At 41.6% G+C, this 16,479-nt stretch overlaps 1 protein-coding gene across 2 annotated transcripts; it reads left to right on the top strand.

Moving 5' to 3' along the window:
- The first annotated feature begins 896 nt into the window (after positions 1-896).
- On the top strand, positions 897-16,197 carry LOC121953958 (TOG array regulator of axonemal microtubules protein 1). Of its 2 annotated transcripts, none has more exons than XM_042501245.1 (23): positions 897-1,123; positions 2,381-3,556; positions 6,042-6,108; positions 7,244-7,372; positions 7,608-7,871; positions 7,975-8,258; positions 8,444-8,673; positions 9,327-9,427; positions 9,509-9,673; positions 9,792-9,857; positions 10,020-10,189; positions 10,284-10,455; positions 10,771-11,007; positions 11,381-11,504; positions 11,797-11,902; positions 12,365-12,600; positions 12,752-12,910; positions 13,629-13,755; positions 13,845-13,960; positions 14,135-14,318; positions 14,458-14,677; positions 14,775-14,861; positions 14,968-16,197. In XM_042501245.1, exons 2-23 carry the CDS (start codon positions 2,525-2,527, stop codon positions 15,219-15,221), a joined length of 4,530 nt encoding a protein of 1,509 aa, XP_042357179.1. In that variant the 5' UTR covers positions 897-1,123; positions 2,381-2,524; the 3' UTR covers positions 15,222-16,197. The 2 variants fall into 2 exon arrangements, with proteins under 2 accessions (XP_042357179.1, XP_042357180.1); XM_042501246.1 differs by having other exon boundaries at positions 10,287-10,455.
- Positions 16,198-16,479: the final 282 nt, after the last annotated feature.

Consider the following 16,479-nt stretch of genomic DNA (forward strand, 5'->3'; position numbering starts at 1 on the left):
ACAAATCTTTAAACATTTATATTTGTATGTGCAGTCTAAGCAGCTAACCAATGCTTGTTCCAGCAGGTAGCTAAAGAATTGGGCCTCTAATTGAGACAGGCCTTTATTTGTCATAATGTGTAGCCACACCAGGCTAGTAAAAGGGACTGGGTGTTAAATTGGGACAGGCTTATATTTGAAGTTTCATGGTGCATCTTGGTTTCTTTCAGAGTGCTCCAGCTCATATATTTGGATTTCTCATAAACAATACATGGTGTTTACATGCTCAAACACATACATATTATAAAATAGATATTACAAAAAAACACATCGCTTCTTATTATTCATGTCCATGTAAATGCACTGACTGTCATGTGTTTCCCCAAGAAAGGGAAATTGTGGTTCTAAAAATGAAAGAAAGAAAGAAAATTACTTCAGAAAAAAACAAATTTAAAGGTATGTGAGAGAGAAATCAAATCAAGAGAAGGGTGCACAGGGCCTAGAAATGAGTGATATATATCCCTGAGCAGTGACATCAGTTTTGTTTTGTTTTTCTATTAATCCAATCCTGGCAGTGGCAAATAAAATATACTCTCAACAAAAATATATTTAAGAAAATATGGACTTTTCTTTATCCCTGAATAGCACAAAGAACAAAACAAACGGACAGTAGGCTACATTTTAAGTGATATCTGTTATTCATGTTATATGCCTGCATAACAGTGAGCAAAAGTGCACAAATCAAGTCAACGTGAAAGATATGTGTCATCATTTTTCCTCTCAGTTTGATTTAGTTTCCACCAGTGAGTGTGTCGGCTGCAGCTCTGTGGTGATGTTACCGCCTGGAGGAGCTTCGGCTCGCGTCACCATGGAAGCGCTCAGTTTGCGACATGTATTCGCCATTTTGCTGCCTCGGTGTGTGTGTGTGTGTGTGTGTGTGTGTGTAAGTGTGTGTGGGCTCCTCTCAGTGTGAATACCTCTGTAGCTTTCAAACATTCAACACTCCAGATACCAGCTGAAACAACCACGGAAAATGTCTGCACTTAGGAGAACTAGCCGCCGCACCATGACATGGACATTTGGACGACGTAACATTAGATAGTCTCGTCGAGCGTCACGGAAGAGGACCAGAGAGAAATGCCAGGTCTGTTTTCTTGCTGTTTTTGTAACTTTGCTAGCCCAGTCAGCCAGCACTAACCACCAAGACCATTAGCGGAGCAGCGAGTTAGCTTAGCACGGTTTGAGTGGTGCTGCAGTTTACAGTTAGCTCGGGTTCCGTGTAGCTAACTCATAAAGGCTGCTTAACGGTAACGGTGTAGTCCGGGATTGATTGTAAGCCCATTGAAGGTATTAGTATCGTGTAGCTGGCTAAAGCTCAAACGGACACAAATCATATTAATGATAGAAAAGCGGGGAATAATGCAACGTACAGTAGCAAAGGATATCTCAGTCATACTGTTGATAACTGCCGTGCTTGACAGCCACAAGTGGTTGTCCCATTGGCTCCAAGCTAATGTGATGATCGATCATAATGTCGAGAAGCAACAAGACACTCCCTCAGTTAAAATGTGTAACATGTTTATATACACTATTACATAATCATTTGCTCCTAACTTCACAATAAGCAAGCTGATTCATTCATATATCTATCGGGGGTGGGAATCGCAAGAGGCATCACAATGCGATATTATCACGATAATTAAGTCACAATATGATATTACTGCAGTTTTAAATGTTTTCTGATGCACTTAGTGTTGCCGTAACATATTGGGATTATAACCTATTTATTAACTGCAAATTCCAGAAAGAATAGTTTGCAGACGATCTAATGGACTGAAAACCAGTTATTTTTTGTAATTTTCTAAGCTACTAAAAGTTTAATTTGTATTTGCATAACTAATTTATAAAACTATGATTTGCGTACATGTATTGATACAATATTGCCACATATCTCAGTACTATCCTGTATTGATTTTTTTTAATCCCACTCCTAAAAAACAATATTATACAGATACTTCATGATGTTATGAATTAGTCATGATACAATATTTCTGAAATTTAATACATTTTCCGACATACGAGTATTGCAGTAACATATTGCGATTTATTACCTATTTTCAAATGGTAATTCCATAAAGAAAACTTTAAATACATGTGTTTTATTTATTACATCAGCAAAATGCATCTAATGGACTGAAAAAGCAGTTTATTCCATCATTAAATTATGCTACTTAAAGTTTAATTTGTGTTTTCATTACTTAATTTATGTCATATGAAATCTATACTTTGCGTCCATGTATCGATATAATATTGCTATACAAAATACTGTGAAACTATTCTGTATCGATTTTTTTCTCTCACCTCTAATATCGATTGTTAATTTTCTGTTTTCTATTCACAGCTTGACAAACAGGCGAGTGGTTTTCCATCACCAACCACTCAGGATGAAAGCACAAAGTAAAGAGGAGGAATATTATTGTCCTCACAGGATTTTGTATGCTTTGTTGAATTTTCAAAATTGACTGCAACCATAACACTATCAATAATGATCCCTGGATTGATCTCCCAGGAGTTACACGAGCTGCTCCTGGACCTGAAGAATTACCAAAATCGCACAAATGGCGTGGAAGAGCTCAAACAAATCCTCTCAGAAGTGGACATGGAATCAGTCTCATCTGGCAGTATTGAGGAGTTCATCAATTTTCTCCCTCGACTTCTGGATGACAGTAATTTTAAAGTGTTTTATGGCACCTTACAAGTTTTAAACTTACTCATTCAGAAGCTAGATACAGGCGTAGACAAATATTTCAAACAGATAGTCTTAGTGGCCCTGAAGGCCCTGGGGGACACTCGCACCATCACCAAAAATGAGTACATGAGCGTGTTTCGACAGCTGATGAAATCTGTTGCACCGCAACAAGTATTAGATCTCGTCATTGGCAACTTGAAACACAAGAATTCGAGGGTTCGGGAAGATGTCCTTAACATCATTATGGCAGCTATGCTCACTCATCCTAGAACAGATTTCAACATCCCCAAGCTTTGTTTTGACGTTGCACCATACCTGGCAGACAGCAAAAGGAAGGTCCGCCACGCCGCCCTTGAGCTGTTTGCAGTTTTGGACTATTGCCTTGACACAGGAAAAAAGCAGCCTTTGATGAAAGCTGTGGACATGGTCGAACTCAATGAGGATGCAGAGGGTCTTATGGCAGCTGTACAGGCAAGACGAGCAAGGCACGTCCTTCCCAAACTCTCCTCGGAGGGGATAGTGGAATATGGCTTGGTGGCCCCCAAACCAGGACATCGTAGCTCCCTGCAGTATGGTTCTGGGGCCGATCTGGACTGGGTGATGAACGGAGGGCGGGTAAGCAGTGCCAGGAGCCACAGAACTGAACCAGACTGTGACCGATTGTATGGTTATGGCAGCTTAGGTTCCCTCACTGATGACCTCCCACTTCAGAGGAGGATTGTCAGTGCGGGTAAAGGGAAGAACAAACTACCCTGGGAGATGTCGAGCTTCTCATCCACTGAGAATGACCAGCAATGCAGTACCTCGAACGGAAAGTGCTCTGAAAAGGTGGGGCCCATCATCACTGTCAACTTGCCATTATTCTGCGTTTTGTCTTGTGATAATTAAGCCATCTGGGAACGTTCCCAGACTGAGCATGTGTTTTTACTATTTTCTGTTAGAATAAGACGCCAGCTTAAAGGATGTTCTGGTGGTTTAGTTTACCCAGAGAACAGATGGAAATTATGGCCCTTTAGTTGTCATTGATGAACATTAATGAAGCAGCCATTGACTAAACAAGCTGGGTTTTCCTTCTCCTAAAATACACTGAAATCCAAAGCAATTAGAGCTTAATCAGTCATTTAACTGCCTGTACAGACGATTTAGGAGCAGCAGAGTGCTTTTCATATTGACTTTGAAATTACAGAGCATCTCAGTGGCCTGGCATTTATGTTGATTTGCTCCCAATCAGTCAGCAAGTGCAGTCATTGAAAAAGAGCATGAAAGGAGGGGTCATTTTTGTGCGCTTCATTTTTTTGCCTCCTTTTGGTCTTGCTTAGTTTACAGAGGAACGATAAAGCTAAACCTTGGTAATTCATCTTCAAATAGCTGGGGTGTTGACAGTTTGTTTAATGACAGAATTGTACACTTGCTGTTTGGAGAAGCTGAGTCACACCCAGAGGCAGCAGTCCAGAAAGAAATCTTAGAGGTGGCGCTTTCGTCAGAGAGTTCGGGGGCGAAAAACCTAAATATAGTTATATCTCTCATGATGCAGAATGGATGGAGTGCAGCAGAGAGGTACAGTTATATATGGCACACCTTACTACATAGAGGTATGCAGTGGCCTCTACAATAAACCTTTGTTCATGTGCATGATTGCATATTGTTCAGAAAGCTCCTAATGCTTGAAAAGGGTTTTTTTGCACATTCAGTCTGTATCTGTTGGCAGGGTAACAATGAATTGAGTCATTGATTATATAGCTCTCAGTTCTTTATAACAGAGAGAGGAATAGATATGTAAAATCTCAGAACAATGCCGCATAACTGACACTATTTCTGAAGAAATTCAGACAGTGACTCATCTCCCTGTACAGTGACACTGTCGCTGCAAAGATAAGCATCCGATGTTTTGAGATTAACCATTGCATTACAGGATGTAACGGGGAATACATATCTATTCCTCTCTCTGTGCTGTTACCTGATTATGACGCTTTCTCAGTTATGATCATATTTGGGATACAGTGTTTACTTGAGAAAAATTGTATTATTCATATAACCCAAAATCATCCTTTCCTTTGGAGTTCCCCAGCTAGCATATTCAGATTTCACATAAACATAATATGTTGTTGACATGCTCAAACACTTAAACAGGATACTCCAAAAAACCTGATCATGAACTGATTATTCATGTCCATGTAAAAAACCCTCACTGATACTAAATTTGCAGCAAATGAGCCAAATCTGGCCCACTGTAGGGTTCATTCAGAAAATAAATTCATTCACAATGGGATTTCTTTGAACTTTGAATGCAACTAATGTAGCAGACTGCATTTTAAAAGCATCAAAATTGAACTTGTTTAATTTTTTTTAAAAAAGTGCCAGGGGACCCTGGGACCCCGGGACCCCGGGACCCCGAGACATATGTCCAGTCAAAACCCCAAATGTCCTCAAATCCTAGTAAAGCTTTTGCATGTACCTGATCTGTACGAGGCTGGTGGTTTAACCTCATGGCAAAGATTAATGAGGACAAAAAAAGCTGAAAGGTTTAAAACTGACAATTGATTTATAACATACTGATAAATCTTATTAATGTTTGTTTATTAACTGGGCTCTGGTCTTCTGTCATTTTGCAAATGTGCCCCCCTGGGCAAAGCAAGCAGAGTATCTTTGCCTTATCATATTTTATCAGCTCACAAGCAAAATTGATTTGTGAAACATGAGCCGCCATCAGCTCTATTCCAGTAATATTCATTTGTTGAGATGAGCGGCTGTGTTTCACGAGGTATTAATTGACCATATTTTGTTCTGGAAACTATTACCTAGCTCACAGCCTCCATTTGGAAAACCTTCTGTTTACAGCAGTGTCTGTTTCCCAGCAACCCCCATTACCACACAGCACACTTACTGAAGGGGGCGTGACACATAATTGGTATTATCACAGGGTTATGCTTGTAAAACATGGCTTATTTACTGCTCTGGTGTTGATTGCAATCACGCCAAGTGTTCGACAATGAGTTCGTATCAGATTGGAGGCAGTGGGACTGACCTCAGCCACACTCTCTCCATGAGATGCAAAAATCTGTCAGAGTTCTGTTTCTTATTTGTTTATGTTAGACCAAGCTTTCACAGGTTGGCAGTTTAAAGTCTGTTTACTGTAGCAGAATGCCAGCGTGTCATGCCTGAGCTGGGGAATATATGCTGCACCCTTTTGTTAAGGCCAGTGGATGGAATTACACTAAGACTCCTGCTTGTTTAAGGATTGCTTTACATCAGTTATCTGAACTAAATCCTCTATTGTCGCTATTGAAGGAAATCATTTTCTGCCTTCTAATAGGTAGCCCGTGAGGATTTCCTTCCCTTGTCCAGGAAGCTGAGCCCAGAGACTTACATACCAAGTTTCAGTAAGTGCCAAATACTTCCTTTTCTCAACATTACACTCTCGTTCATTCCTTACGAGGTGACAAGTACAGCTGACTGGTTGTCATGGTCAACTTCACCCGGACTCGATTTAGAGCAGCTTTAAATTGGATTAGCATGCTGAGTCAGAGGCATCACCGTGCCACTCGTCACCAAAAGCCCAGAGATGAGCACGGTTGCAAGGCAGATAAATGTCATACCAGTCTCACGACATGCGAAAAGAGGCAGTCACACTCACTAACTGTTTTGTTTTAAACGCTAGCCAAGTGGAAGGTTATGGAAACATGTAAGCATGATAGAAAATAGTCTTCAAACACCCCTAAATGTCACTTTTGTTGAAAACAGTAGGCTCTGCTCCGGGGTCTTGGTGAATATCAGGGACAAGAAGCTTTTGCAATTATCCGGCTGCAATAGAAAATCAAGCCTAATAAATCTGCGGTGTTCCTGCTGCTGTAACTGTAGCAGGGGGGCACAGGTGACTGCCATCAAGTAAAAAAAAACACCTGCTGGCAGCTGACTACCCCTCAGTATGCCAAAGTGGTAAAACGAAGCCCAGTGATGGGGAATGGCCTGATTTTGTGCCATATTCTGTTGGCTACATATTTTTGCCAAATGTTATGTATTCAAAATATGATTTTGTTTTTCAACTCATGCTTGATTTTACCTCTTTGGCCCGCGGGCTGTGTGATTTGACACAGGGATTGTACTGTAGTCATTCCAGTGATGCTACCGTACATTATGCAATCTGGACACATGCTGGTGGTAATCCTTAAATGAGGATTACAAGTGTAGTTGGTGTGTTTACAATATTTTAATGCAGTTACTTTTTAATACTAAAAATGTATTTTGTACTTTACTAAATCTTTTAATGTGGTATAACATTGGTGCGTAAATATCCAGTTTTTTTGGCTACTGCTGTGAATATCATGCAGCTCAATTACAGAGCATAAATAAATAGTGTAACTTTCATAAATTAAGTTATAATAATTTTCCCTCCATACACTTTTAAAATCAGCAGTTTACAGGGGTGGAGGTAGTGTTGTTTAAGTTATTTGGGTATTGTACAGCCCTGTCAGGTTTATAGTGTGAATGGCAAAGTATAATATACTTTCCATCTAGGCTCTGCACAGCCTCAGAAGCCACAATCCTCAAAAAGGAGAGAGTCCCCTGCACGCCTCAGAAGAAGTGGAAGCCTCAACTTGGACCCCGACATCTTTAAAACCACCAACTTCTCTGACTCAGATGTCGGTAAGTAGTTATTACATCAAAATCATTATTATTTTTTAAGAAAACGCAACCCTTGAAAGTTCCTTTTGAAAGTTTTTATAGAGATGGAAAAAGGAAAACCAGGAATCAGGATGAGAAAGAACTTTAGTTGTTTAGATGGAGTTTTCAACATCCATAAACCACTTTTTCCACTTTGTTACCTTTACATCGACTCAGTTTTTCATGGTTCCTGATGTGTTTGTACTTGATCTCACAGTGGCACCCAAGGGACGCGTGCTCTCAAGGAACCCCAGTGTTGAACGCACGTTCTCCCTCCCCTCCAACCCCACCACATCCGGATCCTTCCTACTGCCCTCCTACCCACTGGCTGCACTCCCAGGAGGCGTGCTCACGCCAACACTGTCCCGCCGTCGTGCAGACTCCTCCCTCTCTATGTCCAACACCTGGCCCAACAAGAGAGAGAACACCCCTCACCAGCGAGACACCAGCCCCTGGAGAGACACAACAGGCACAGCAAAGGGTAATAAAGTAGAAAGACCCACATTTGAGCTGTCAGCTGATTGTAAAAAGTTGTGGCCTCTTTGAGTCATCTGTTTTTATCCTCCCTGTTCTACCACCTTTAGGAGACCATCTCTCTAGCAGATGCTCCCCTCGGCCTCTTCGTGCTGCCCTTGTGAGTTCTTCTTCCACTTCGTCTTTCCGCCGGGCTCTGAGCAGCACCAGGGCAACCCTATCTATCTCGCCAGTTGTCCCGACGGCAGAGCAGGTCCAGTCCCACAATGGCCAGAGGTCCAATGCTCCAGGCAGCCCTCAGAATCAGCAGCTAGATAGAGACCTTCATCTGGACCCTGATAGCATCAATGTAGCGCGAGATCCTCAAGAGGATGATCCTCTGGACATGCAGGAGGTCAGCAAACTGTCTATTTTTCCTTAAAAAGACTCAGCTGGAAAATGTAGAAAACTGCAAGCTCCAATTTGCACCATCAGCACCTGAGAGACCTTAGACAAACACACAGTCCAGGCGGTGTAAGTTTGGCTCCATTCATATTTTTCCTCTCCATGCTCACGTACCAGTTTGTTTGCTGTTCACAGATGCTGAACTCCCTGCGCTCATTGCGCAACAGTGCTGCTAAGAAGAGGGCCAAAGTGAGCCTCAGCAGTTCAGATCCGGATCCAGACAGCCCCGACTCAGCTGTGAGGCTGGACCTGGGTCTGGACTCACCATCACACACCTCTCCGATGCTTACCAGCTCAGCCAGTGAGAGCGGACTCTCCAGTCTGAGTTCAGTTGCTAACACCAGCTTCAACGGCATCAAAGCCAGGTAGAAAATACACATTTTGTTGCATTTAGCATGTATTGCTTTCAAAGTCCCTCCACCATTGCACATGTCGAAAACATTCAAGTCATTTGTAAGCAAAGGAAAAGCTCTGCATGTTTTATAATGTGGGAGTTAAATTTATGCAAGTCGTGTGTAAAGATAAAATAAGACTTTATTCATCCCACACCAGAAAAATTCACCCATTACATCAGCGCAAGAGTCAGAAGCAAGTGAAAAATGCGAAAAAAATTTGATGAGTGCCAAAAAAGGATAAAATATTACAAAGATACATATTAGATAAAATAAAACAATGTAAAATCTATACACACTATAAACACCTTTACTTATAAAGATACTGTATGTCCATGATTGATCTGTGGGTACCGCAGTCCGTTACTGAAGGAGCTGTATAATAATAAACACAGGCATAATGATTCTGTATAGCGTGTTTTCAAATGATGTATGATTTTAAGGAGGATTAGAGTATTTCAAGACATTAGTTAGCTCATGTACAAGCTGTTATATGTCAGTTAATTGACTCCGACATGGTGACGACTTAATGACAACCTGGTACCCATCTGGTGGTGTGTAACAATGTTTTGAACAGTGCTAAGTGTTTTCCAGCATAACTTCTCACTTGTCGCATCTGTCAACAGTCCCGGAAACTCTGCCTCTTCAGGAATGAAACCTCGCATTGCAAGAGTGCCTTCTGCAAAACTGAGGTCTTCTGCGTCCATGGACTTCAGCAACCTTCAAGGTATAAAGCAGGATAAAATGTTTTTTTTTTCCCGCTCTGGTTTCCTGTTTAGTTTAGTTGATTGATGTCTTTGTTGTCAAGGATTGTCCCAGAGAAATGAATTGTCGTCTGAGGTGGGTGTAATTGGGCAGAAAGTCACTTACTCTAATGGAACAATCAAAACTGAGGAGGAGCCATCAGGACCGTCCCCTCCATTGGTCAAACCAGCCATCCGGGAATCAGTCAGAGCTCTGAAGCCTTCCAAAGGTCAGTCAGCGGTGATATCAAACAGAACAGAGCTTCTTGTCCCTGGATTTACCTGGAAATAATACTTTGTGTGCTTAACCACTTAAATCAAACCATATTCCTCACCTGTGATTCTTAGGATCTCAGGGCCACAGCAGCAGGAACTCACCAGGCATGGATATGCCAGAGGGAGTCATTGGAAGAGGTCTGTCTCTGCAGATCATCATTTGTGTCATCAACAAATCCACAATTCAGTTTAAATAATTCTCAGTGCTGATTCCTAAGCAACTGAGAAACTCTAACATCCACCTGTCTGATAATACATTTAAGTTCTCTGCAAAAATCCCCCTTATGCTCTGTCGATTAGGTATGTTTGGCACTGCAGCGTCCTCCAGCCGTGCAGGAGCCGCCTTGTCACTTGAGCAGGGTGATTCAGTGGCCAAACCCCCTGCTGTTCCCTCAGCAGGCATCTACCACCATGCTTCATCTGGCAGTCATCTAGACAGTGATGACAGCCCACGTCCAGATGAGTTTAAGGTTAGTCACACTTTGTGCAGTGGTAAGTCAAAGCATTCAAAGTCTCCACTTACCAACATCCCACCTGGTGTGTTTTCTCCCAACGCATGTGCAGCAGAGGATGAAGAACGCGAGGTTTAACAGGGATAAGACGCGACTGCAGGGTCTGGATCAGCAAGAGGAGCAGTGCAGTCAAGCAGACCACAAACGAGAGAAGATTCGCCGTCGCGTCAGACAGATGCTGTCTGACTCACCCACAGAGGAGAATCAAATGTTAATCATCAAAGGCAAGAGAAAGATTTGGAAACCTTAACCAAACTTTAAATTTAAATCTATAATTCTTCATAAAGTGGATTTTAAGGCAGAGTTTAAATTCTAGCTAGGGATGCCGGCATCCCAGAAGCAGAAGAGATAATACAGGTGTGACGTGTAACACAACAGCGTCGTCCTCTAGCGTGACATTCAACATATGTGTCTGCAGCACTTTCTAAACAGAAACAATGGCAGACGTCGATGCAATGATGCAATGCTGAATGGGCAGTGTAAAGGGCTAATGTTTGCGTCCAGAGCCTTGAACTGCTGGTTTTATTTTTCTTACTTAGATTTGCATCTGAACGGCAGCACAGTGACTTCCACCAAAGCAGACCTCCTCTCTGACGAGTCCCCTATCAGCCCCACCAGTCCCATCAGCCCACCAGGACCCCAAAGCCCCATCAAGTGCATCACCCCACCCCACCAGCCAAGCCCTCCAACAGTGCCCCCCAACCCCAAAAACCTGTCCCGTCTCAGGAGGGCACCTAGCCTCAGCAGAACCCGTCCATCGCTGTCCCACAGCTCAGGTTAGTGGATCTGAAACTAAAGACCCCATTTATCAGCTACATGTCCCCATGTATTTGTATTATGTTGCTATGTATCATCTCTTAGTGGTTCTGGCACTGGCTTGCAGTTTTCCACTGCATTATAAATAAATGAACTGGTGCTTCAACAGCTCTTTGTTGATAGAAAATGTTGGAACATTAATTAGACAGCCAGAGCCACCAGAGCATGGGTGAATAAGATGTTTGCTTTGGGTAATGTGCCACAATGCTTTGTTTTGACAACCCACTGTTAATGCACCGCCGCCCACACACACACTGCTTGTTTTCAGACTGATAGAGATGTAACATGAGATCGAATCTGTGTGTGTTGTGTGGTGTCTGACGGGCCATTTAGATGAGCTGTCCCCTGGTACTGTGAGCCACAAGAAAAATCTCTCCGAGCCTCCGGAGCTGTGTCCTTTTTCCAAGCCTGACCTGGCTCTGACGCAGAGCTTTAACCTGCTGAGCTCCGAAGACTGGTGAGAAACACAGTTACAGTATTTCAGCTGCACTGTCTCAGAGGGAATAGTTTTGATCAGTTGTACTGACAACTCAAATCCATGGGTCCTAAAGAGGTTTATGAAGTATAAAATAGCATGGAAAATGCATTAGCAGGTACTAATTAGCTAAAGAATTGCAATAATAGAAAATACTAAATTAAATTCATACTAAATTTTGATATACATGTTGTGTAACAACATGCTTAACAAGAATTCTGTCTTTAAATTTGGTCAAGAGACAGTGACGGACGACCTCTTTCTTTAACTTCAGGGAGAAGAAAATCGAGGGTCTGACGTTCCTGCGCAGTCTGGCTCACTACCACTCAGACGTACTCAAGGGAAGGCTTCATGATGTCTGCCTGTCTCTCATTCAAGAGGTAGTATAACTTGTTGTATAGCACTCCCACATCATTTTGACTTTTGCTGGTTGCTCTATCTGATCTTGAATTGCTCCACTTCTTATCTTTACGATAAGTTAAGTTAAGATAATTGAGATGAGATAAGAAAGCCCTTACTGATCCACACACCAGGGAAATTCACTTTTTACAGTGGCTCAACATTACATGGAATACAAATGACAGAAAATGTATAAAAAATTAGATTTTTTCATACAAATATATAGAAAAGTAAAATATAGATATCAAAAACATGACACAATGTATAGTATATATTGATATCTGATTTTGCATATATTTCTCAGCATCTTAGTAATAAGGGGTAAACTTCATTCTCAGCTTTGACTGCCAGGTGTGAAATCTAACTATGTGTCCTGTCGTTAGCACAGTTGTTAACACTGAAAAGACCCATTTTAATGTATTTATAATACACATGTCAATCAGGTGAAGAACCTGCGGTCGAGTGTCTCCAGGGTCGCAGTATGTACGCTGGGTGACCTGTACACCCACCTGCAGAAAGCGATGGACCAGGAGCTGGAGGGGACAGTTAAAGCTTTACTACAGAAGGCCGGGGAGAGCAACGCCTTCATTAGGCAGGATGTGGATGCAGCGCTGGGCTGCATGGTGCAGCACTGCACACCAACACGTGGCATCAATGCTTTACTCTCTGGGGGACTCAGGTCAGCATGCATCTCTATACACACACAGACGTGCTGTTTCACCACAATTTTGAATTTTTGTTGGTACTTTTGTTTTTCACGCCAAATATTTTGTGTTATTCTTTTCTATGAATCTTTGATTGCTGAATTGGTTTCCCTTCTCTTCTGATAGTCACCTCAATGCAGTGGTGAGAAAATGCACCGCTCAGCACCTGGCTGATCTGGTGGAGAAGGTTGGTGCCGCTCGTCTTCTGTCCGGAGGTAAAGATCTCACAGACAGAATCTTACCTGCCGTCACCAAACTTGCACAAGACTCCTCACAGGAAGCCAGGTATGACACTTTGTTTTTGTCGCTGCTTGTGTCTTAAGCTGAGTGTCTGATTGGACCAGCTCAGTTGCGTAAAACTCTAGCTCATTGAATAGCAAATAATATATACAAAATACAAAATTTCCCTAAAGATCTGATGCTTTCAACATTTTTTTATGTTGTGTAGGTATGTTTGGCACTGCAGCTATGTTGTTTATGTTTAAGTGTGGTCGACACAATAGAATATTTATGATAAGTGATGCATGCTACTGGCTGACACATGCCATAAAATCCTCAAGAGGCCAAAAAAAAGCAAAAATATAACATAATCCAAATTTAATAATTTTACTCATCTCTTTGTCATTTTTGATATCATAGTTTTGTTGTGATTGTCTTTTGAATTGAAGTCTTTGTAATATTTTGAAATATATCCCCCACGTATGTAATTAGGAAACATCACAAAAATTTTTTCAATATAATGCAGCGCAACACAACAGTATATTGCAGCGTATAAAATACACCTGTGTTTTGGATGATGTATGATTTACTATGATTGAAATAAATACCTAAAAATATTAAATTAGACAAAAGTTGCTTTTCTGGCTCTACAGCTGATATATGAACACTTGCAAAGCCAAAGATGGCGTCACCACTGGGAAGCCAGAAGTGACACAAGACAGAGACTGACAGAGATCTGCACTCGATCTCTGACTTCTCACTATTACACTGGTTCAACTCACAGGTATTTTGGGCGTCGAATGCTGCTGTCCCTGTCGTCTCACCCTGACTTTGACAAGATCCTGGAGAAATATATCTCCACCAAAGACCTGCCGACTGTCAGAGACACCGTCTTCACTCTCAAGACAAAGGTACAATGTTTTTTTTTGGATGTTTATTACATTTATGTCTCTTTTGCTAAAGGTTATCTTACCTGGAGATTATCGGGTGTTTTAATTAGGGCCTTGGTGAGATGCCCCAAGACACTCAGTCAGCCAGGGGTAGACGCTCCCTCCCAGGGAGTGGAACGGTCAGGGCCTCATCTCTCACCAGAGAGCCACTCAACCAGACCAACAGGTGGGTGTAAATATCAACAAGTACAGCAGCACTGTACTCTGTGAAACAAGATTCAGCCTTTTAAGCAGAGGTGTAGCTAAGCACAAACTGTATAATGCATATTCAAAGTATATTCATACTTTACTTATAGTTGTATAAAAGTAAACTATTTGATGTGTTTTGCATCATCCACAGGGAGTCTAATAGCCATTACAGCTGTAGATCTCAGACACAGAGTGTTGCAGACAAGACAGAATACATCAAGCAGATCTCAGGTCTGCTGGGTTCAAAGGACTTCAGAGAGAGGATCAAAGGAATCGACCAGCTAGCGGCCGACTGCCAGCACAACCCCAACATGGTCATCAATAGTATATTCCCGGTTAGTACTTGTGTTCTTTTTCAAATCCTATCAATATATCTTAGTCATGGTTCTCAGTTATCATCATGTGACTGTTTCAAAATGAAAAACATCACCAAAATGTCTCTCGTTTACCCGTCTTTATTATCCCTTCTTTTAGGTTTTCGATGCCTTCAAGGCACGGCTGCAGGAGTCCAACAGCAAGGTCAACCTGTATGCCCTCGAGTCCCTACAGAAAATCATCCACTTGTTGAAGGACAACCTGTCCCAAGTGGTCAACATCCTGGTCCCAGCTATCGTGGACAATCACCTCAACTCCAAAAACAACGCCATCTACTCTGCTGCTATTGGAGCTATTAATGCACTTATCTTAAATCTTGGTAATCATTTTTAAAGTTTCAGATATTTGTGGTAGATGTAAAATTGTTGGAGAATTGTCTTTATTTAACTTAGTGATTTTCTTTGTTTCCATGACAGATAATATACTTCTTCTTCAGCCATTCTGCACAAAGGCTCAGTTTTTGAACGGCAAAGCAAAGGTGGATCTTATCGAAAAGGTTGCAGGTATGTACACTTTCATAATTCTGAACTCAGTTAGTTTGAGCACTTGGCTCTGAAATGGGTTAGTATGTCTGATCACCTGTTGTGTCATCTGGCTTTCTGTTTCCAGATCTTGTGACTGAGCTCTACCCTCGCAAGCCCCAGATGGTGGAGCAGAAAGTGCTTCCTTTGCTGTGGCACCTCCTGGGCACCTCCACCCACAGCGGTACCATTCATGGCCGGGGCGGCAGCGTGAGGGGTGCTACCGCCAACCTGTGCCAAGCCCTTTACGCCCAGATGGGGTCCAACCTGACTGAGTGTGCCGCCTCCCAGCCTGCCAATGTCCATAAAGGTTTAAACGAGGTCCTGAGGACCTTATCGTAAAGGTAAAAACCGAATCCAAACACAATCTGATGTTGGAAAAACATTAACACTGACCTTACTTGAAGACAGAGATGTTCTACATTTCTTACAGTGCCTGCACTTTTATATCAACAAAGAGAAAGTCCTTTAAAAAGTAGGAGCTCTTAATCTTATCTCAGTGAGATTTCCTCTGGTACAGACGCATGGACAATTGTAACATACTGACATCAGGTCTTACACACACTCAGCCTGCTCTCTTTGCACTTTGAAAAAGTAGCTCATTATCATGATACACTTCATGAGTTTTACCATTCTATGATTGTCATTGCTTTTTTTTTTCATTATCTAAACATGTACTGTAGACAAATCAGACACTATTGCAGAATGTAAAATTCAAATGCACAAAAGAAGACAAGGAAGAAGACAGGGACCTGAAAGGTGTATATTTTTTGCCGTTTCATCAAAACTGATGTGATATTTTCAAAATGTCTTATGTAGTTGTTATTATTTTGTGAATTGAGATTAACAAGAACAGTACAAAATGCTTTTGTACAGCTCAAATGTGTATTTGCACAGTATTAGCTTCATCTGTAATCGTATGCTGTATAATGGTACAGTTTATAATTTATCCGTTGTTTAATGGTTTCAAAGTCTTGTTGATGATGTGCTGAGGTGGTACTGTCTGTCTTTTTCTGCATGACCAAAATTAACTGGCAGGATCAAAATTGTTTATATTTTTGTTAAGGAGATATATATGTACACTGATGCCTCGATCAATGTTGGGTTGGAACCAGTTCTCCTGGATGGGGACAGCGTGAAAGGAAAAGGAGCTCAGTGTGACTCCAGCATTTGCCTGAGAGACAGTGAAGCCCCGGATCTGATTGTGTCTCAGTATAGTGCCAGTCTTCAAGTAGCCTTTTAACTCATCTATTGTTAAATTATACGGAACTTGTTTGTGAACAAGAGCAAAGACCGATTGATATATAAATAAAGTGTTTTATTTCTGTAAAACCAACTTCCAGGTGCCTCATTCAGATTTTAATGGGATTGAAATGGGGTATTGACCACATCTGTTAAGGTCTCATTAAGACATTTGCTTAATTTAGCAGCAGTGTCTCTTAATAGAAATCATGACATCATCCGACTACTCATGATGATCCACAGACCTTGCTGAGAGCAGTTTCATGTAGGAACTATTTTCTGTCTTTATCACTGCACAGAGGGAAGCATACACCTACTGCTTACTCACTTACAGCACTGAGCTAACTAATGTTGCTGT

The sequence above is a fragment of the Plectropomus leopardus genome, chromosome 14 (assembly GCF_008729295.1).
Source record: "Plectropomus leopardus isolate mb chromosome 14, YSFRI_Pleo_2.0, whole genome shotgun sequence".
In the NCBI taxonomy this organism is placed as follows: Eukaryota; Metazoa; Chordata; class Actinopteri; order Perciformes; family Serranidae; genus Plectropomus; species Plectropomus leopardus.

Coding starts and splice junctions, on each gene's coding strand:
- LOC121953958 (XM_042501245.1), top strand. CDS start 2,525: ATGATCCCTGGATTGATCTCCCAGGAGTTACACGAGCTGCTCCTGGAC. Junction 8,674..9,326: donor TTCAACGGCATCAAAGCCAG/GTAGAAAATACA, acceptor ATCTGTCAACAG/TCCCGGAAACTCTGCCTCTT. Junction 14,862..14,967: donor TCTTATCGAAAAGGTTGCAG/GTATGTACACTT, acceptor TTCTGTTTCCAG/ATCTTGTGACTGAGCTCTAC.